Source organism: Typopeltis vanoorti, chromosome 20 (genome assembly GCF_054136105.1).
Source record: "Typopeltis vanoorti isolate ZY-2024b chromosome 20, IOZ_Tvanoo_1.0, whole genome shotgun sequence".
In the NCBI taxonomy this organism is placed as follows: Eukaryota; Metazoa; Arthropoda; class Arachnida; order Uropygi; family Thelyphonidae; genus Typopeltis; species Typopeltis vanoorti.
This window is the reverse complement of record NC_143568.1, coordinates 90,950,591-90,972,646: the sequence shown is the minus strand read 5'-3', so window position 1 is coordinate 90,972,646 and position 22,056 is coordinate 90,950,591. Positions and strand designations below refer to the sequence as shown.

Genomic DNA, 22,056 nt, shown 5'->3' with positions numbered 1-22,056 from the left:
ATCAGACAATATTTTTGTCTGATTTTAGTTTAATTTTAGATTATAATTAAGACGGATAAAGGGAATGCAACTGTAGTTTTGAACTCAGAGGATTATAACAAAAAAATGAAAACTCTTCTTGAAGATACTAATACCTGTACACCTTTAGACAGAGATCCCACCTGGTGAGCTCACAATAAAACCAATGATCTAATAAAAAAGATACCCAATTGGACTGAAGAACTAAAAAGAACTCTTCAGTCAAAAACACCCATTAGTTCCAAGAATATATGGTGTTCCAAAAATACACAAGATAGGTATTCCTTTAAGACTAATAGTGGATGGAAGAGACTCTCCGACCTCGAATCTGGCAAAACATCTCGCCAACATGATTTTACCACATGTAGGAAAAACAACATCTTTTATTAAAAACAGTGCACATTTTATTGAGAAGGTAAAGGATATATGCATAGGACCATCAGACATGTTAGCAGTTTTGGATGCAATCATCCTGTTTACAAATGTTCCTAGAGATGAAACAGTGAATCTCCTTGAGGACCTCTTTCCTCTGGACGTTGTAGAACTTTATAAACACTGCATAAAAAATACTTTTTTCATGTATCAAAATAAATTTTGGGAACAAGAAGGACTGGCTATGGGCTCCCCCTGCTCCTCGACTTTAGCAAACCTATATATGGAACATTTTGAAAAGAATGCTTTAAACAATTATCATAAAAAACCGAAAATTTGGCTAGAAGAACATAAAAAACTTCCCTTTCTTGATATCCTAATAGAAATGAATGAAAAAAGATAATAAATTAACCTTCTCCATCTATAGAAAACCCACCAACACAGGATGATTTCTTAATGCGGCCTCACACCGCCATCCCTTGCAAAAAATAGGTTTAATTAAAACCTTGAGGGATAGAGCTTATAATATTTCCAGCACAGAAAAACAGAGAAATGAAGAATTTCATTATTTAACACAGATCCTCAAAAAAAAAAAAAAATGGTTATGAAGCTAAGACAATAAAAAGAATCCTCAACACACTTCCTACAAGCATCTCACAAAAGCAAGATTTCAAGAACATGCTTCCATACATCAAGAATGTTACAGACAAAATGGCCAAATTACTAAACAAACATAATATCAAAGTGGCTTTTCTACCGCTGGAAAAAATTTCAAAATTTCTATATCCCCCAAAACCTCCACATCATCCTTTAAAAAAGCCAGGTGTATATAAAATTCATTGTTCCTGTGGCATCTGCTATGTAGGCCAGATGGGAAGATGAGGGGAAATTCGCATGAACGAACACCAAAAAGACGTACAAAAAAGAAGAGAACACAAATCAGGCCAAGCATACCATACAACTTCTACGGCCATAATGTATTCCGGCAAAAAACAAACATGTCTTACATTGAAAAAAATTGTTACATAAGGAAATTTAAGGAAGCTGCAAACATGCTTAGACTTCCAACGCAGTATAACAAAAACCAGGGCCTAATTCTACACCAAGTTTGTTCAGCATTGATAAAAAATATTCCCAAGTCAGACCTTGGACAATGTGAACGTGAACAACAGAACGTTGCAGCATTCAGCATTGTTCTAACTTAGCATTGCACCGAATCTACATTCGGATATTCAATTTTAATAACAGTTAGATGGCCACAACTGATATAATGAATTATTTTGAGTAATTTCTCATTTCTTGTGTTTAAACTTTTAGTTACCTTTGACCCTTGAAGATGTAAGTCAAACGACTTACGAAATTTGTCGGGTTTGTGTTTTATTGTCATTTAGCTTAATAAACGTGGTGCAATTACCAGAATCTTTCTTATGAATCTTCAGGTTGTTTAATATTCTTCTTATGTCTTTCTGCTGAAAGGCCACAAGTGGCATATGGTATTCAGTTGCTGATATGGGAGGAGGTGATTTGGTTTCGTCATGTATGCAAGAGTTAAAAAGCATTGATAAAAAATATTCCCAAGTCAGACCTTGGACAATGTGAACGTGAACAACAGAACGTTGCAGCATTCAGCATTGTTCTAACTTAGCATTGCACCGAATCTACATTCGGATATTCAATTTTAATAACAGTTAGATGGCCACAACTGATATAATGAATTATTTTGAGTAATTTCTCATTTCTTGTGTTTAAACTTTTAGTTACCTTTGACCCTTGAAGATGTAAGTCAAACGACTTACGAAATTTGTCTGGTTTGTGTTTTATTGTCATTTAGCTTAATAAACGTGGTGCAATTACCAGAATCTTTCTTATGAATCTTCAGGTTGTTTAATATTCTTCTTATGTCTTTCTGCTGAAAGGCCACAAGTGGCATATGGTATTCAGTTGCTGATATGGGAGGAGGTGATTTGGTTTCGTCATGTATGCAAGAGTCAGAGGAAAAGCTTGATGCTAGGAGGTCAAACTTTTTCTTTAGTTGAGAGAGAATGAGGTAGGAGCACAGGTGAGCAAAAGTTGTGTCCAATGGCTTTTGTGAGGGGACCAGAAGGCATGGCTACTGTTTTGATAAAAAAACAAGTTTTTTACTAGTGGCTTTTATAAAGTTGGATTTGAATTGCTGCTAGTTGAATTGCATTTATTGCCTGCTTCCACATAGACTGAGTATGAAGCTGAGTTTCATGATGCAAACCACATGCGGTAAGGTTTTTTTTTTTTTAAGGAGTTTTTTCTTCTACTTCTTTCATACATCTTTTGTTAAACTAGGGCTTGGAACATTATGTGGAATGAGGGATGAATGCCTTCATGCCACTGAGGATGATTTTTTGATTCACTTAGTGCAGAAATTTGGGTTAGAAGAGCAGAAGCAAGAGTAGTAGTTCCAGAGATCATCCCACTTTGTAATGCTGAGTTGCTAAGAGGAGAGGTAACTTTTACAGTGTGACTGGAAGGAGAACTAGTTATAAAAGGATCAAGGGTATTGAGAGAGTGGAGGGGATTATCTGGAATTTGGGTAGGTAGCTGCAGAATTTGCATTAGATTGTTGCTTATAGCAGAAACGTCCGCGTCACGTCTGGATTGATCTATAGTGTTGGAGGAGGGAAGCTGGTTGGGGTTGTGAACATTCAGGTTAATTAGGAAGATGACTTTGCTGTTTAGGTAGCTGAATTGTAGATGGTCAAGTTTCATGGAGAGGAAGGTGAAGTGGTCTTTGTAGTTTTCAGAGTTTGGAAACTGCTAAATGCAGCAGATGAATGATACTGAGTGGGGCAATCGAACCCTCAGCCAGAGGAGGTCAAAAGCAGGGGATTTTCTGGATATCCCAGAGATTTGACAAAGTGTAAACATACAAAGGCATAGATGCCACCTTTGTTGCAAAATGAATCATGAAGAGTATAATTTGGATACTGAAGGTAATCTGTGGTGGATGTAGCTTTAATTTGGGTTTCTGTTAAGAAAAGGAGGTCTGGTTTGTATGACTTTAAACGATGATGAACGTCATTTATATTGGAATTTATGCTGCAGATGTTTGTGAAGTGGATGTGGAAACGATTTTTTTTTTTTTTTTTTTTTTTTTTTTTGGGTAGGGATCTTGGTACGTTTGGAATATTCGGTTTGAATTGAATTGTTCGATGAACTGGCTGTTGAGGGAGATTTATTATGTTCGCAGTGTTGCCGTCATTGTTTATCTGTTTAATTTTTCATTTTTGGTTTATTATTAGATGAAATGAAATAGTGGGGATGTGCAGTGGTTAGAGATAGACTTATAGACTTGTAAACATGGCACCCATAGATAGAGTAACTAGTCTCCTTGCTATTCCATGGCCTTGACAGTGCCAAGGTGTGACAGTATCACATACTCTGCCAGGCATGACCTGTGCAGAGTATGTGGTAATGGGATCAGGTGCCAGTTGACCAGGAAGCCTCCCAACTCATTACTGATTGGTTCGGGCCCATATACTATCTGGCAGGTGGCCTGCACTACCACCATTTTAACTGCTGTACCTTCAAAATAGAGGTGGGTCTGGGTCTCTTAAGTATGTTAGGCTTGCTTTTGAAGGGTATAACTCGCACTGCATAGAGGAGAGGGGAGGGTGAAGAGATTTACTTTATTATTGTCACTTACCTAAATTAATTCCACTTAATGTGCACATATTTAGTTCATAGTGAACTAAATATGTGCGAAATTAAAATAAAAAATAAAAATAAAAAATAAACTCCAAAACTTCAGCAGTCAGTCAACTTTATAATTGGTCTCCTTCTGTAAAGAGAGGGAAGAGATAGCTGAATCTTAGGTGCAGGGATTAGCACAGCTGTTGGAAGTCTTTCCACTTGGTTATACTATAAATTAAAGATACCAAGAAATTATATACTTGGTTTAATCCTTTATCCAAATGTCAGCAAACTTTGTTTGCTGACACTTGGATAAAGTATTTTCAGGGCTGGGGCAGATCATATATAGAAACTAATGACTTCACATCACTTTCCTTAGTATCCCATAATGCAAAGCACATATCCTTGCTTTCCTGAAAATACTTCATGCACTAACTTTGTTTGTTTACGCTTGGATAAAGGATTAAGCCAAGTATATAATTTCTTGGTATCTTTAATTCTTTAATTTATTGATTAGTGCAGCTGTTCATCACCTTTGTCCCTTCCATCTTTGTAATTAGATGTGACCAATTGTAAAATTAACTTAGCAGTAAGTAATAGTATCATTGGAATAAAGAAATACAGAAAAAATTAAATGTGAGTATTAAAAATGCAGCTGGCATTTCTCTAAATAACTTGATTAAACTTGCTACTGTCACTTGTCTTCATTGTAAACAATTTTCATGCAATGTAATAACAAACACTGATTTTAGTATACAACAACCCTTAGTTCAAGAGTTTGTGTATGATGGACCTTATTAAGAATTCCTACACAATTTCAAGCCAATGTGCCTAAAATTTCCCAGAGCCTTGTATAATGGCTCTGGGAAATTTTAATCCCAGATGAAATGGCTTCATATAAGCAATACCCTTCTTATTTGTGAATTTGCTCTGAGCATTGTCTGCACATGTTTAAACTGCCAGCAGGAACTAGCTTTAACATATGTATGCTGCCTCCACAAGACCATACAGCTTGTTAGTTGCAACTTTTTCATTGTTTTATTTGAAAATTAGAATTTTTGAAGTGAAACATGGGTTTGAACTCGCAGATCCACTTATACGCAGATTTTTTTCAATAAATATATTGGAACATTTTTTGGAGATTTGTGATAGTTTGAAAAAACTCGCAGACAAACTGTGTAGTTTACCAATATCAAAAAAATTAAGGAAGAGTTAGGTATGTCATGAACGCATAAATTATATGTAGATACTAGTCTATTTAATCATTTATTATCATAAAATGTACACAAATCTATTATCCATTATGCATCAGTAGCTTTAACAGGCACTTAAGCACCCATATCCTTCCAAGTATCCTTGGACTTCCCATCCATAATATGAGGATAAGGCGGCTACCCCTGTGACTCCAAATCTGTTATAAAAAGTTAAAAATTTATCAAAACTTATGCACACAAACACTTACAGACCATACATGTCACCATTTGCAGTCGAGAGAAATGTAAACAAAAGTAAAGGTGCAGTATTAAATCATAACTGCATAAAATTAACTTATTAATTAGTTAAAATTAATTAAATAATTAGCATAAAATAAAAATTTTATAACAATTCATTCATTAGTATAGGTTAGGCTACCAAAAACAATCATACTGCTAGGTATAATAATTCATGCACTATCAGTGCATGAATTATTATACCTATAAATAAATATGAATTTCTTTTTCACATGATCTTTTAATTTTTGATCTAGTGTTAGTAATACATATAACATGTACTGTGTTTGTATCATATAAGACAATATTGAAATATTGATGTAGATACTAACAGACAGACAATTCACCTTGTATACAGACAACATAAACTTATGGTATTGATAAATACAGTACAGTACTGTAAATGTATTTTCTTTTCCTTATGATTTGCTTAATAACATTTTACTTTCTCTAGCTTACTTTATTGTAAGAATACACTATATAATACATATAACATACAAAATATGTTGACCGTTTATGTTATCGGTAAGGCTTCCAGTCAACAATGGGCTATTAGTAGTTAAGTTTTTCGGAAGCTAAAAGTTATATTTGGATTTTCAACTACGCGGAAGGTTGGCATCCCTAACACCCACGTTGTTTAAGGGTCAACTGTATATATATCTTCATATGCATCTTTTTTTTTGCTTTACATAAATTGTGTGCTTTCTGTACTTAGTGACTGCATCAAACAGTTGTTATACATATTTTCCACCTGGAACTGTATTTAATTAGCTATGATGTTTAGTGCTACAATAAATCTGTTTTACTAGCATAGTCTGTTTGATGGGAGTGTTTTTCTTATTATGAGGTGTCATTCCAGTTGTTTCTAATTACAATAGTTGTTTTCAAATTATAAACTGCAAAGTGTCATTGCACTGTCTTTAGTGATACATTAAAACTACTTGTTTTTCTTGCTTCTGGACTAGAGGTTGGAATGTTTTTCCTCATATTCTAACATTTTTATTCAAGTCTTTAGAAACAACAGATGTAGTAAAAATTTATCTATTCCTGAATAAAAATTAATACTACTATGTATAAGAAGTGGTTGATGTACAACAAAATACTAGCATATGTGAGATATCTATTATTGAAAAGACATAAGAGACACACAGACACAGATAAAAAAAAAGAAAGGGGTAATGAATGTAGGATTCGCAAAAGGATGTATAATTCTGATGGTGATTGAATTTTTAAGATATCATATTACTGCATGAAAAGTGTATCGTCAGTAAGCAAAATAAAATTCTTAGAAAACCAAGTGAAAAATAAATAAAACAGAGAAATAAATGAGACTGAGGGAGCAGTTCAATCTCTGTTGGAGGCAGATTAGAGATAGCTGGCCCAAGACTATCACTAACAATATCTAGCATCTGGTGAACAGAGGCAGCTGACAAGTGCTACCATTATTGTGGGTCCTAATTTTTTTTTTTTTTTCCACTAAAGGAAAAGTGGGTCGTAATCCTAACACCATATATTTATTGTCCAAGATAGTGTGGGTTCTACAGTTGATTTTCTTGAGTTTATGGGATGAAAAACACGAGTTTCCAAGAGAAAAAAACCCACTTGCCCATGCCAGTGATCGACTAATTCAGGAACTGGTCAAAGAAAGGCTTAGAAAATGTTCCTCTAGTCAGTGACTAGATTTGAACCTAGGTGTCCCTTCAGGCAGTCAAGTACCATGGAGTGTAAACGCCACTTTCACTGAGCTACACTGGCTCTCTGGTTGCTTATTATTTGTTAGTTATTTATATTCTGCAAATCTCCTTCCTCCACCTCATAAATTTTGTTTTTTTGTAATTATGCCATCATAAATGCACATATGCATGTCTAGAATTCATAGAATATCACATGCTATTTGATTCATCCACCAACTTATAGTATATACATATATCACAACTGTTAATTATTAATAATTCTTTTGCCAGTATTGAATGCTCCATCCACCTCCAGCCTCTGTAGCACAATTGGAAGACTGATGGTGTGCATTGTGACCTTCAATTGGAAAAGAATTGAGTTCAGTTCTTGTTTTAATGAAAGGAGTCTTTGTATGGGCTTTTTCAATTGAAAGTTTAGTTAGCTGATCTCATACGAAGGTAGCTGGGTTTTTTAATCCTGAAAACTCAGGTTTTTCATCCCGCATACATGAGAACACACATAATTTACAGACAAAGTATACTAGTTGTGGTGGGCAGTAGTAGATGGCACTGTGTGTTGATGGTAGTAGTGTCGTGTAATTGAAGGATTATGTAAGGGAGAATGCGAGTTATAGTGGAGTGACGTGCTCTCCCATGATGAGTCCTTAGACTCCTTGAAGGTGGCACGTGATAATAATATATTTCCCATCCTCACATGGCTTATTAATGATGGTTCATATATATATATATATATATATATATATATATATATATATATATATATACACATACACACACACACATACGTTTTAGTAATTAAAATATACCAACTAAATTATTATTTTCTAGTGCATCCTAAAACTTTAGGATGTTTTCTAGTACATCCTAACATGAACACCTCTCTCATATGCAGATTTGGTTACAAAGAACCATCACAATTGGTGCAAGTGCAAAATTTCCATGGGACACACTGCTTTCTCTCACCCTGCTCGATAATTAGGGTGACAATGGGAGTGACGATCGCCCTGACATGAACATGTTAAATTGTTTTTTACGTCTCAGTTTTATTAGTAAATTAACTCTCTCCCCTTATTAGTGAATTTAGTATTTTCCCTCTTAATATTATATTTTAATATCTTAATATTTTTCCTCTTAATATTATTAGGTTTGTATGTATGTACTACACCTAAGCCATCATAGACAGTGGCTGTGAAAGAATGCTGACTTCATATGATGTTAATCTAATAGACAAGCTTTGGTGTGGAATGGTATTCATAACTTATTTTAACGGTATTACAACACCAAACAAATTAAATTATAAAAAAAAAATGTTTTATTAATCCTGAATAGCATCTTCAGAGCACAAAACAACATGTTACAGTTTACATGCAACAACGAGTCAGTGAAACAAGTCAAACAAGTGATGGATAAAAGTCTAAAGTTTTAATTTGGACCCTCTAATGTAGTAAAAAAAACATTACAACTGTGTAGCAGTTGATCTTAAGATGACAGCATTCCAAATTTTGGCAATTTAATGCAACCATACTTGTTCAGGTTAAGAGAATGCTTCATAACCATTTCAGATAAATTATGGGGACTACAACAGTATTAGAAATAATTACTTTCATTTCCCGACATTTCAACCTTCATATTAAAGTCATCATCTGGAATACACACACACACACACACACAGATATACAGAGACAAGCTATATTACATTTCATGCAGTATGCCAAAGAGACAATGATTGGATCAAATTGTTCTATTGGCTGACCTGTAGTGGGAAAAAAAAAAACTACATCAAAGCTATATTCTATTAATAACATAATGTAGTGATGTAGTTTTTTTTTTTTTCCCACTAGAGGTCAGACCAGTAGAATAGCAGTTGATCAAATCATTGTCTCTTCATACTGTTTGAAATTTTCTGTGTGTGTTAATATGAAGGTCGAAATGTCAGGAAATTAATTATTTCTAACACTGTTGTAGTCTCCATAATTTGTCTGAAATGAATGCTGATCACTGTGTAACACTAAAGGAAAGGCTTCATAGCCATGGCTCTCAAAACTCTAAAAACAATCTTTCTGACCTATAACAACTTCTATATATAACACACTGATTTTCTTCTATCTAATTCTGTGTGAAGGGGGTTCCAAAGCATGGTTTGCCATTCCAGACATGCCATAATAATGACAGCAAATGTATTTCTTATGTTCTCCAAGGCAGATGTTAACAAATCTTCCTGTCTGTCCATAGTAGTCACAGTAACAGGGAACTTCTTAGACTCCGGGATATGCTAGGGGATGGAGTTTATCCTTAAGAGAGAACAGATCAGAGTTTGCTAATTTAATATGTGATTTGAATGTGGTGCAAAGGTTATATTTTGTTAGTACTTTGGCTTATCTTTTCAAATGTACCTTGGACATAGGGAATAGGAATAGTGGTGTTTTGTTCTTGTGTGTTTGAGTAGGGGGGAAAGCAAGAGGGCCATATAGTATTTTATCTGTTTTGTAGGACCTGTAGCCATCGGTCAGGATAGTATAGCAAAGCAAAGATATTTAAGTTCTATATAAGGAGCTACATCATTAGAACAAATAGCCCTCACTCTGTGTTAAGTGTTTTTAGAATACCATGCTGTTGGGTTGGAAAACCATCCCAACTGGAAATGGAAAAAGATTGTGAATCTTCTAAAAGGCAGGTGACTAATGTATCAAGAAAAGGCAAACAGTTATATTCTTTTTTCTACTATGAAGTGAATTTTGGGGTGTTGGCTATTTAGGTAGATAACAAAAGAATCCAAAATGTCTTTAAAATTGAGACATAATGGTTAGTTTCAATGTCACTTGTTTATTTACTATTGTATCACTAACCGATACTAGATTTAATAGTCTAATTTCCCCCCTGATATCTTCGAATTATTCAAATTTACTATGTATGCAGGTTACTTTACATGAAAAATATACAAACAGATTAATAGTACTGCAAGGGCCCCCACCCCCTTTAGCTAACTTTTACATGGAACACTTCGAAAACAAAATGCTTACCACAGCTACATAAAAGCCATAGTGTGGTTATGCTTTTGATGATGTGTTTGCCATTTGGTCCCATGCACATGACACTTCGGATTCTTTTGTTACCTATCTGAACAGCCAACTCTCTGAAATTCACTTCACACTAGAAAAAGAATCTAATAATTGTCTGCCTTTTCTTGACACATTAAACAATCTCATCATCATCATCATCATCATCTCTTAGCATATCCTGAAGTCTGTGAAGTTCCCTGTGATGACCTGTTATGGACAGACAGGAAGATCTGTTAACATATGCCTTGGAGAACATAAAAAATACATTCACTGTATTTTTTATGTTCTACTATTATTATGGCAAGTCTGGACTGGCAGCACTTTGGATGCTCCTTCACACAGGATTAGATGGAAGAAAACCAATGTGCTATATAGAAGTCATCACAGATCAGAATGATTATTTTTAGAAACAACCATGGCTGTGAAGCATTCTCCTAACCAGAACAAGTATGATTACATTAAATTGCCAAAAATTTGTGAGACTGTTATCTTAAGATCAACTCCTACACAGCTGTAATACTTATTTTTTTTTTACTACATTAGAGGGTGCCAGTAGGACCTTAAAATCTTTTGTCTGTTTCAGTTTGAATTGTTTCACTTACTCATTGTCACATGTAAACTGTAACATGTTGTTTTGTGCTCTGAAGATGCTGGTTTGAAATCCAGCGAAATATATTAATAAACATCTTTTTTATAATTTAGTTCATTTGATGTTGTGATATCGTTAAAATAAGTTATGAGTAATTGTGTCAGTAATGTTAATTAATGTACTATGCATATGTGATAATGTTTATACTATACATATGTAATAATGCATATAATTCTTCATTCTAAATAGTAAGCCTCTAAAGTAAATTTGTAATTCTTAACTATTTCACAGGAATAACCGAGTTTTGTGTGATTTCTCACCAAATATTTAGTCTGAGATTATGCTGAAACATTTGTTTTCCTTTCATTTTAGAACTGGTTTTGAATTGGTTATTCTGCAGTCATTTAGAGAAGCTAAACTGCGGGTAACTAACTAGCTTTGGATACAGAATATTCCAGGTCAAATCATATTCACTAAATTTAAATTCAGTTGATGTTATTATTACAAAACAGTAGTGATCATCAGTTCTTTAGAGTAAAATTAGTTTCCATATCACTTTGTTCCTTTCCAGACATGTTTATAATTTGTTCGAAACTGCATATGTAATTTAGAACTTTTTTTTTAGATACCAGAACAGTATCGCCTGATGAGCCAACAGCCACAAAAAAAAAAGCACAAGCACAAAAAACATAGGCATAAAGCTGGAGATACACCTTCTCAAGATTCCCAGCAAGGTATTATTTACTGGGCAACTTGTATTCAAGACATTATAGTGAATTTTGTGTGTTTTTTTTAATTTGTCAAAAGTTTATTTTTAAATATTATTTCATTTTTGCAGCAAATAGTTTGTCTGTGATCTTAACCAAATAAATTAATCATTTAAGAGTTTCAAGAATTTTTATCTATCCTTGAATCTAATCTAATCCTGTGGCTTCCTCTTTAAGAAGGTTGCAGCTGATGAACAGTCCGCTTCCATGCCTCTCTATCTCTTGCTTCTGTAAGATTCTTGCCCGTCCAATCTTTCATGTTGTCTTTCCATTGCAGTTAGGGTCTTCCTCTTTATATCCTTTTTTATATCCTTGAATATATTATTATTTTGAATGCTCTTCCAGGGATTCATCAAGGAAGGTATGATTTAGATTTACCTGTTATATTGCTCTGTAAACAAACTACTAAAGATTCACTCACATCTAATCATAGTCCCTTCCACACATCACCATATGCCATGAGAACCTGGACTTCACGTTTCATAATGACACCCCACCCTGCCTTACTTTCAGACCCTATGTTTTACCTCTACTAGCCACAAGTTGTAAAATCTCACCTATGTCTGTACTGTAAGATCCCCTTATGAGAGATGACTGTATAATAGAAACATTAATCCCTTGACCTACGTCAGGGTTCCATTTCATCTGGCAGGATGTAAGTCAGTCAGATGTAAGTCAATACATTAAATCAACAGAGTTATAGGGGTTAGGAACTTAATGGTAATAAGTGTACTGTCATTTAAACCTTACAAAACTGTACTGTGTGTTACTGCCACTATAATACAGTAGAATAAACACCCAAATCTTTCTCCAGAATTACAACTTCATTACCTACCTATGTGAAGGACCAGGCTGTGGTGTAGCCTTTGTGTTTTTGATGAAAAATGTCCAATGTGCTTTGCTTATTCCTGTTCTTCTTTTCATCATAAATTTGTTTATAGCAAACAAATGCATCATGTACTTTCCTTTCTACTAAATAAGTAGCATTTGACATTGGAGTCCATCTTTCAGCCATTTTGAGAATATTTTTGAGAACCTTTCACTGTGAATTGTTTAACTATCTCTTCTTGTTTCTCTTTTCCCTCTTCCTTTTCTTGTTCTTCCTCTTCTGCAACACATTCCTCCAGTTCGACCAATTGTTCGTTGGTCCATTATTCGGGGGCACTTTCTATGAGTTGAACTATGTCATCATAATTCACTTCGAGATTCAGATTGTCTGCTAGGCCCACTATTTCTTCACTCAATTTACAAAGGTCTTTATTTATTTTTTTTTTTTCAAAACTTCTAAAATCATGTACATAACTTTTTAATGCCTTTTTCCATATGCCACTCATACGTTGACAGGTCACTTCATCCCAAGCCACAGCAATATTTTTAATAGCATGATAAATATTGAATGCTTTCCAGAATTGCATGAGAGTGATCATTTCCTTTAGTGGCAGAAATGTCTTGTGAAAAAGTTCTCTGCAGATAATAAGCCTTAAACACTGCAAGAACTCCTTGATCCATTGGTTGAATAAATGAAGTAATGTTTGAAGGGAGAAACATGACCTTGATCTTGGGGTGAAGATCGCTGATGTAAGGTGGATGACCTGGAGCATTATCTAGGATTAATAAAATTTTAAATTCTGCATTTTCTTTCACACAATAGTTTTCCATTTTAATCACATAACAGTTGATCCTCAAACAATTTTTGAGTCATCCATGACTTCTTATTGCTCTGATAATGAACTGGAAGAGTATGCTTTCTAATGTTTTTGAAGGCTTGTGGATTCTCACTGTGCCATATCACAAATGATTTCGGTTTACCCCTAACAGAATCATAATACGATCTTTAAGAGCTTTGAAACCAGGCATAGATTTTAACTTTTTATAGATGAATGTCCACTCGGGCATTTTTTCGAAAACAAGGAAGTTTCATCCATATTAAATATTGGTTGTGGCAAATAATTTTCCTTCGTAATAATTTTATCCAATTTCTTCACAAACTCCTTGGCAGCTTTCTCATGCACACTTGCAGATTCACCATACATTTTCACATTATACAGCGCAAAATGCTGCTTGAATCTTATGAACCAACTGGAAGAAGCATTAAATTTGTATTCATAATTGGGCCCCGCTTTCTCCTTCAACATGTTTAATGAGACTTAGTGCATTAGATGTTATGGTCCTAGTGCTAAGGGATATGCACTTTTGGTTCAGGTCCTCTGTCCATGAATGCAAGTAGCTTTTCCATATCATAATCATTTCTTTTAGTGTTACACGGTGATCAGCATTCATTTTCGAAATTATGGATTCTACAACCATGTTAGAATAACTCTTTTTATTATCCCAACGTTTCGATCTTCATATCAAGATCATCATCTGGAGCATACATAAATATACAAGATAAGCTGCATTACATTTCAAACTGAAAGCTAGAGAAACAATGATTTGATCACATGCTACTCACTGGCATGACCTCTAGTGAAAAAAAAAAAAAAATTTCATCAAGCTAGATTTAATTTATGATTACATGAATAAACATTCTTGCTTACAGATAATTTTCCTTCCAGTGACAGTGATGCCCTATTTCTATTATTAAAATTGTTATTTTTGATTTGAAAAAATATTCATAAATTATAACATGAATAAACATTCTTTCTTACAGAATTTTTCTTTAACAGTGATGTCCTATTTTTTTAGTATTAACGTTGTTATTTTAGATTTAGAATCCTGGATTTTCTAGTCCTATTTATAGTTGTTCTTAGAGAGGAAGGATTCGTGGGACAAATATATGCTTTCCGTATGTATGGGATTTTTAGACCATCATTATTGTTTAGATTAGGGTGGTTGATAATGATCTCGCGGGCTTCCTTAAATTTGCGTTCATACCATGTTTTGGTGTGATGTAGACAACTAGTGCTTTTCCAGTCAATTCTATGTAAGGTGTTCAGGGCATGATTAGAAAGGCCAGCTTCACCATAATTATTATATGTGATGTGTCGTTTATGTTATTTTTGTCTGTTCAGAATTGTGCGTCCTGTTTCTCCTATGTGTGGTATGTTGCAGGTGTAGTAAATACGGTATACTCCAAGGTGGGCCAGCAGAGGGAGTGGGTCTTTGGATGAGTTGAGTAAGCTTTTTAATTTTGCAGGAGGTTTAAAGGTAGCTTTGAGGTTGTATTTTTTTTTTTTTTTTGTAATACTCTGTTTATTTTGTCTGATGTCCCTTTAATATAGGGAATGGTTATAGTTTTATTGTAGTCTGGTTTGTCTTTGTTTTTTGTTGAGGTCTTGTAGAGAATTTTGTTAATAGTGTTTTGGCTGTATCCATTTTTTTGAAAAGTATTGCTGATCACTTTAAATTTGTCTTTCAGTGCCTGTTCACTGGAGAAGATCTTCAGAGCCCTGTTTTTTAGGTGTCTTCAATACCCTCGAAAACAGGGCTCTGAAGATCTGCTCCGGGGAACAAGCATTGAAAGACGAATTTAAAGTGATCAGCAATACGTTTCAAAAAAAATGGATACAGCCATAACACTATTAACAAAATTCTCTGCAAGACCTCAATAAAAAACAAAGACAAACCAGACTATAATAAAACTATAACCATTCCCTACATTAAAGGGACATCAGACAAAATAAACAGAGTACTAAAAAAAAAAAAAAAAAAATACAACCTCAAAGCCACCTTTAAACCTCCTGCAAAATTAAAAAGCTTACTCAACTCATCCAAAGACCCACTCCCTCCACTGGCCCACCCTGGAGTATACCGTATTTACTACACCTGCAACATACCATACATAGGAGAAACAGGACGCACAATTCCGATCGGACAAAAATAACATAAACGACACATCAGATATAATAATTATGGTGAAGCTGGCCTTTCTGATCATGCCCTTGAACACCTTACATAGAATTGACTGGAAAAGCACTAGTTGTCTGCATCACACCAAAACTTGGTATGAACGCAAATTTAAGGAAGCCTGGGAGATCATTATCAACCACCCTAATCTAAACAATAATGATGGTCTAAAAATCCCATACATACGGAAAGCATATATTCGTCCCACGAATCCTTCCTCTCTAAGAACAACTATAAATAGGACTGTAGAAAATCCAGGATCCTAAAATAATAACGTTAATTCTAAAAAAATAGGACATCATTGTTAAAGAAAAAATCTGTAAGAAAGAATGTTTATTCATGTTATAATTTATGAATAATTTTTTAAATCAAAAATAACAATTGTAATAATAGAAATAGGACATCGCTGTGACTAGAAGGAAAACTATCTGTAAGCAAGAATGTTTATTCATGTACTAGCTTGATGTAATTTTATTATTTTTTTTTATTTTTTTCACTAGAGGTCATGCCAGTGAGTAGCATGTGATCAAATCATTGTTTCTCTAGCTTTCAGTTTGAAATGTAACGCAGCTTGTCTTGTATATTTATGTATGCTCCAGATGATGATCTTGATATGAAGATCTAAATGTTGGGATAATAAAAAGAGTTATTCTAACATGATTGTAGAATCCATAATTTCGAAAATGAATTTCCATATCATAAATTTGGTTTAATCCTTTATCCAAGTGTAAGCAAACAAAGTTTGCACCTGAAATATCTTCAAGACTGAGGCAACTCGTAGTAAAGGTGGACCAAGATCTCATCACTCCTTGTCTCAGTGTCTCCCATAATGCAAAGCATATTTCCTTGTGGACATGTATAATGTTATGCATTAAGGGAAGGGCCACTACCCAGAACCGGTTTCGACCTTTATTGAGGTCTCGTTAGTGGGAGCCAGACCCAGAAATGGTGGTACTAAGGCAGAAGCAATGGAGAGGTCATATTTACTTATACAAGTTGCCAAAAGGTGTACCACCTTATTATTAAATTACTCTGGATTTAGAGAAAGATGTTGGAAGTTTTTTCCACTTGGTTAGACTATAATAAATTTAGTTTAATCCTTTATCCAAGTGTAAGCAAACAAAGTTTGCGCCTGAAGTATCTTCAGGACAATGCTCTCATCTTCACAACAATGCTTCAACCAAGCTCTCATCTCTAAGGAGTGATGAGAGCTTGGTCCACCTTTACTATGAGTTGCATCAGTCCTGAAGATAATTCAGGTGCAAACTTTGTTTGCTTACACTTGAATAAAGGATTAAACTAAATTTATTATAGTCTAACCAAGTGGAAAATAAACTTCCAACTTTTCCATATCACCAATAGGACCGTGTTGTTGCTTCATCACTGTCATTGATTTAATGGAAGCAGATCCTTTCACAGCTTCTATGATTTTATCCTTATTTTTCAGAATGGTTATCACTGTAGAATGAGACCATCCAAAGTCATGTGCGATTATACTGACGGGCTTAACAGCTTCATGTTGCTTTACGACTTGCAGCTTTGTTTCAAGATCAATTGCCTGCCTCATTTTCTGTGATTCTTTACTAGGCTTTTTGATTGGGCATGTAGGGGCCATGCTGCGCAAAATATTGCAACTGTTGAAGACATGTACTGATTGCTGACTGCCGAGGGAGGTTTCCACTACACATGATGCATTGTTGCTAAATAGAAACCTTCTTACTTTATGCTCGCTTGTGTTTTATTTGAAAGTATATTCAAAAATATTATTTATTTCCTTATGGGATCGTGGACGTATCTTCGAGCAGACATTTGCTCATTTCCATCTATTACTAACACTTGAGAATCATATTCTTCTGTCCTCATATGCATAATTCCATTACTATGCAAACCATATTCAAGACATAATGTTGAAGTTTGTGTGGATTTTTTCAATTTGTAGAAGAAAGTTTATTTTTAAATATCATTTCATTTTTGCATCAAGTGGCATATTGTTAGACCCGTTATTATCTTATTATCTTAGTTACTCACTGCTGAATCTTTTGAACTGTTTCTCAATGTCCTAGGAAACTAGGTGACTGTTTGTAAACAGTGGTTCAGGTGGTCTTAACAGAACCTTGTAGTGGAAGAATAATCTCCTTGTTTTCTGACAATTTAGTGTTTTTTTAGCTTTATAGTTTAACAGCACAGTTTTTAACATCTGACGTGATGACTCAGCCACCTTAACAGTGTGGTCTTCAAAATGTATCTCACTGTCCACAATAACCCTTTCCTACATCCCTAGCTTCATTGACTACTCTCAGCAAATTCCCATTAATGTAATACTCTGCCTGACATGTCTGCCATCCAAAATACATAACCCTTACACTTGCAATATTGAACTGACAATCATATGTCCATATAATCAGTCTGTTGAAATCATCCTGCAGGGATTTTACTGCATCTCTTATCACTCTTCTTGACTTAACATCATCAGCAGATAATTGATATTGTGCCCAAGACCTTTTCCTAATATCATTAATAGACAAGTTAAACAATAAAGACCCAAGTACCGAATCCTCCTTGTCTTAGACTCAGCACCTACATATGTCACTTCCTTATACCTGCCAGTCAATTACTCTTCAATCCATATTGCAAGTTTATTTTGCATACCTTTTTCCTTGCAGAATAACTTCACATGTAGAATTCTATAATGGAATAACAGCAGAGTTGGATACAGTATATCCCTTAAAATACATCTAAGGAATATGCTGTGAACTTATGGATTTTGTCAGGAATAACAGAAGTACATCATGGTATGTCATCATCATCATCGCAAACCATGGGCTCACTGCCCGTTGAGGTCTGATGCCTGTTTCACTATCTTCTTCCACCTTTCTTTGTCCAGTGCACAGTGTCGCAGTTTTTGTACACCCATTCCACACCAGTCTTTTATATGGTCTATCCACTCTCTGTATGGGCTACCTCTTCTGTTTAAACCATCCAAAATACCAAACATAAATGTTTTTATCTTCCGGTCCTCACTCATTCTACAGATGTGTCCAAATAATTGCAGCTTCCGTTTTATAATCTTCTGCATTAGATTCTGTTTTCGTTGTATCTTCTGATAGAGCTCTTCATTGGTTATTTTCTGTACCCATCCTATTCTTAGACTCTTCATGTAACAAGTTCTTTCAAATGCCAAAATTCTTTTTCTTGATTCCTTATTTATTACCCATGTTTCAGATCCGTACAGTACACCGCTGAAGATGCATGTTTCCAATACTCTTAGTTTTGTTTGCAGACTGATCACTTTACTTTTCCAGATGTTATTCATGGCCTTCAGATTTGTTCTTCCCTTTGCAATCCTGATCTTTGTTTCTTTTTTACAGTACAAGTCATATGTCAGTTTACTTCCCAAATATGTGAATTGTTCTACATTTTCTATATCAGTTCCATCCACTTGTATCTTTTGTTTCATGTTCTTCTCACCAAATACCATTGTCTTTGTTTTTTCAAAGTTCATAACAAGTCCAAATCTTTTCCCTTCCTTATTTAACAGTTTCAGTGTTTTTTGTAGTTCTCTTTCGTCTTCTTCAATAATAACAATGTCATCTGCAAATCTCAGATTGTTAATTCTCATTCCGTGTACAGATATTCCTTTGGCATCTTCTTTCATTTTATCCATTGCTCTTTCTAAATGTGCGATGAAAATGCTTGGTGATATTGGGTCTCCCTGTCTAGTACCTCTGCTTGTTTTAAACCATTTCCCCAAATCATCACCTATTCTAGCTGCTGCAGCTGCATTCTGATAAACATCTTTTAATATAGCTATTAGTTTTTTATCAATTCCATAGGATTCCATAACTGCTAATGTCACTTTCTGGTCAATACTGTCAAATGCTTTCTGAAAATCAACAAAATCACTTTACCAAGGTGACTTATCAAGGCAATTGTTCTATAATTTTTACATTCTAGCTTATTTCCTTTCTTGTATAATGTTATTACTAATATTGATTTCACCCAGTCCTCTGGCATTTTCCCTTCTTTCCATACCATATTACATAGTTGGTGCATTTCTGTAACCATACTTTCACCACCATATTTAATCATTTCTCCAGTAATGTTATCGTTACCAGGACTCTTGTTGTGTTTTAGCCGTCCTATTGCTTTTTCTACATCTCCTCTTAAAATGTCCATATCATGCTCATTACCTGGTGGTGATATCTGCTTTAATTCTTCAGTGTTTCCCAACGCTATCTGAATCTAGTTTTTCTTCATATAACTCACTACAGTATCTTGTCCACCGCTGTACAATTTTTTCTTTATTCATCAATACTTTGCCTTTTTCATCTTTAATTGTGGTCTGTTTTGGTTGCCACTTTCTATTAATGGTTCTGATCATTTTGTATACCTCCCTTGTTTTATGCTCTCCATAGTACTGTTCTATATTGTTGCATTAGGCTTCTAACCATTTCATCTTATCCATTCTGACTGCTTTTTTTCACCTCATTACACTTTCTTCTATATTGCTCTTCTATGTGTTCTGATGTATCCCTTCTTATTTTCAACATTCTTTTCTCCTGTACTAACTTCAGTGTTTCTTGTGTAATCCATTTCTTCTTGATCTCTTCTTCTGGTACTGTTTCTTCAACTGCATCTTCTATCACCTTCATTACTCTTTTCACTCTTAAATTTGAGTTTTTTTCTTTCTCCACACTTTTAAGTTTCTCTTCTAACACTGTTCTGTACCTTCTTCCTATTTCTGCTTCACTTATTCGTGCTGTATCTCTTCTATTCTGATGTTGGGGTTTATATTTTTTTAATTTCATCTTGATGTTTGCAATCACTAAACTATGGTCCGAGTCTATATCTGCTCCTTGAAAAGTTCGACATTGCTGTACTGATCTCATCCATCTTCTTTTAATCATAATCATATCAATCATGTTTGGTTTTCCCATCATTTGATCGCTACATCCATTTTCTACACTCCTTTTGTTGGAATCTTGTGTTACAGATCATCATCTCATGGTCCACAGCAAATTCTAACAATTTTTCATTTCATGGGAAATTATGGTTTCTCCGAAACCATATTTTCCATGACTCTTTCCCAACCATCATTATCTATTCCAACTTTGGCATTCCAATCTCCTTCAATAATTAGCACATCTTGCTTTGGTATTGTTTGTATTGTCTCTGTCAGATCTTTGTAGAATAAGTCAATATCCTCATCTGTGCTGTCAGATGTGGGCGCATATATCTGGAATATGTTGAATGGCTTTGCCTGAAATCTTGCTACTATGATTCGTTCATTAACTGGTTTGTAGCCTAACAGTGCCTCTCGAGCTGTTTTGCTAAGAAGGAAGCCAACTCCTGCTTCGTGCATGGTGTCATGTCCTGACCATATTACTTCGCATCCATTGATCTCTCCAGATGATGTCCATCTCATCTCTGCCAATCTTAGTATATCCCACCGATATCTCTTTGTTTCCTCACGAAGTAGTTCTAATTTTCCTGACATCCAGAGTGTCCGCACATCTCACATTCCTACTGATAACAGTTCTGTTAGTTTCTGTTTCCTTTCGGTATCTCACTTTTCGATCCAACCCCGATCGCTCGATTGGTATCACGGGCCTTGTTTATCCGGGTGACGCCCGAGCCAGCATGTTGTAGGTGTTGATTGTATAGGCATCAGATAACAATCGTGTTTTTTCTTTATGGTCAGAGCATCGACACTCATCTGACCGACCCTCCTCCTTTATCCAGGCTTGGGACTGGCATGAGACCCCTAAGGATCCCATGGCAGAGTTATCATGGTATATCCCTTACATTTTATCCATCTCTCCTATCGCTCTATTATAAAACATTAGGTAATTGTTAATACAAGCTCTACTTTTAACAGGTGTGTTATCAACCCATCACTAGATGCACTTCCTAACCAGTCCGTACTTTGCTGATCACACTAGAGATGCTATAGTCATCTATAATTCATTGCATCATTTTATCATACTCTCCATCCACTCATTAGAAATTGTGTATATGCTGAGACTCAAGTCGTGCTACTGGCTCAGGTGAATTTTTAACTCCTTTGCATGTTCCTTCAGCACCCTTACTAATATCCTATAGCTAGTTCAACTGTTATATTTGAGCCATGCTCTTGTAGCAGCTTTAATACTTGTAACTCATCAGCCACTATCCTTTTGTTCATTTCTCCCCCCCCCCTCTGCATTTGGAGAACTAATGTTTTTTTTTTCTAACATCATCATTTACTAACATTATTCTTCCATGATCATTCTTCATTTTACTTGCTATGTGACAATAAAATTCTCTCAGAATACATTTGGCCTCAATCCAGTTTTGCCTTGCTCACCATGGTCATAACTTTTCTAGCCTGCTCTTGTACTGCTCTTGAACCTCATCATCACTTCATTCATGATATTGGATCCATAAAATTCTTATTTATACAGCTAATGTTTTAAAATGTTATTCATTCTTCTAATTTCCATTCATTCAGTTCTCTTATTTCTGCCTTCCCTCATGCACCTTTTGACTACTTTGGATACACTGCTGATTCCTCTA

The 22,056-nt window shown here is 34.9% G+C and overlaps 1 protein-coding gene across 1 annotated transcript in view; it reads left to right on the top strand.

The window, feature by feature from the left end:
* Positions 1 to 22,056, top strand: part of LOC150095641 (mediator of RNA polymerase II transcription subunit 19-like) — a 91,006-nt gene that overhangs the window by 52,636 nt on the left and 16,314 nt on the right. Inside the window, exon 4 of the mRNA XM_090410283.1 lies at positions 11,514 to 11,622. Coding sequence (XP_090266409.1) covers positions 11,514 to 11,622 — 109 coding nt within the window. The remainder of the gene's footprint in view (positions 1 to 11,513; positions 11,623 to 22,056) is intronic.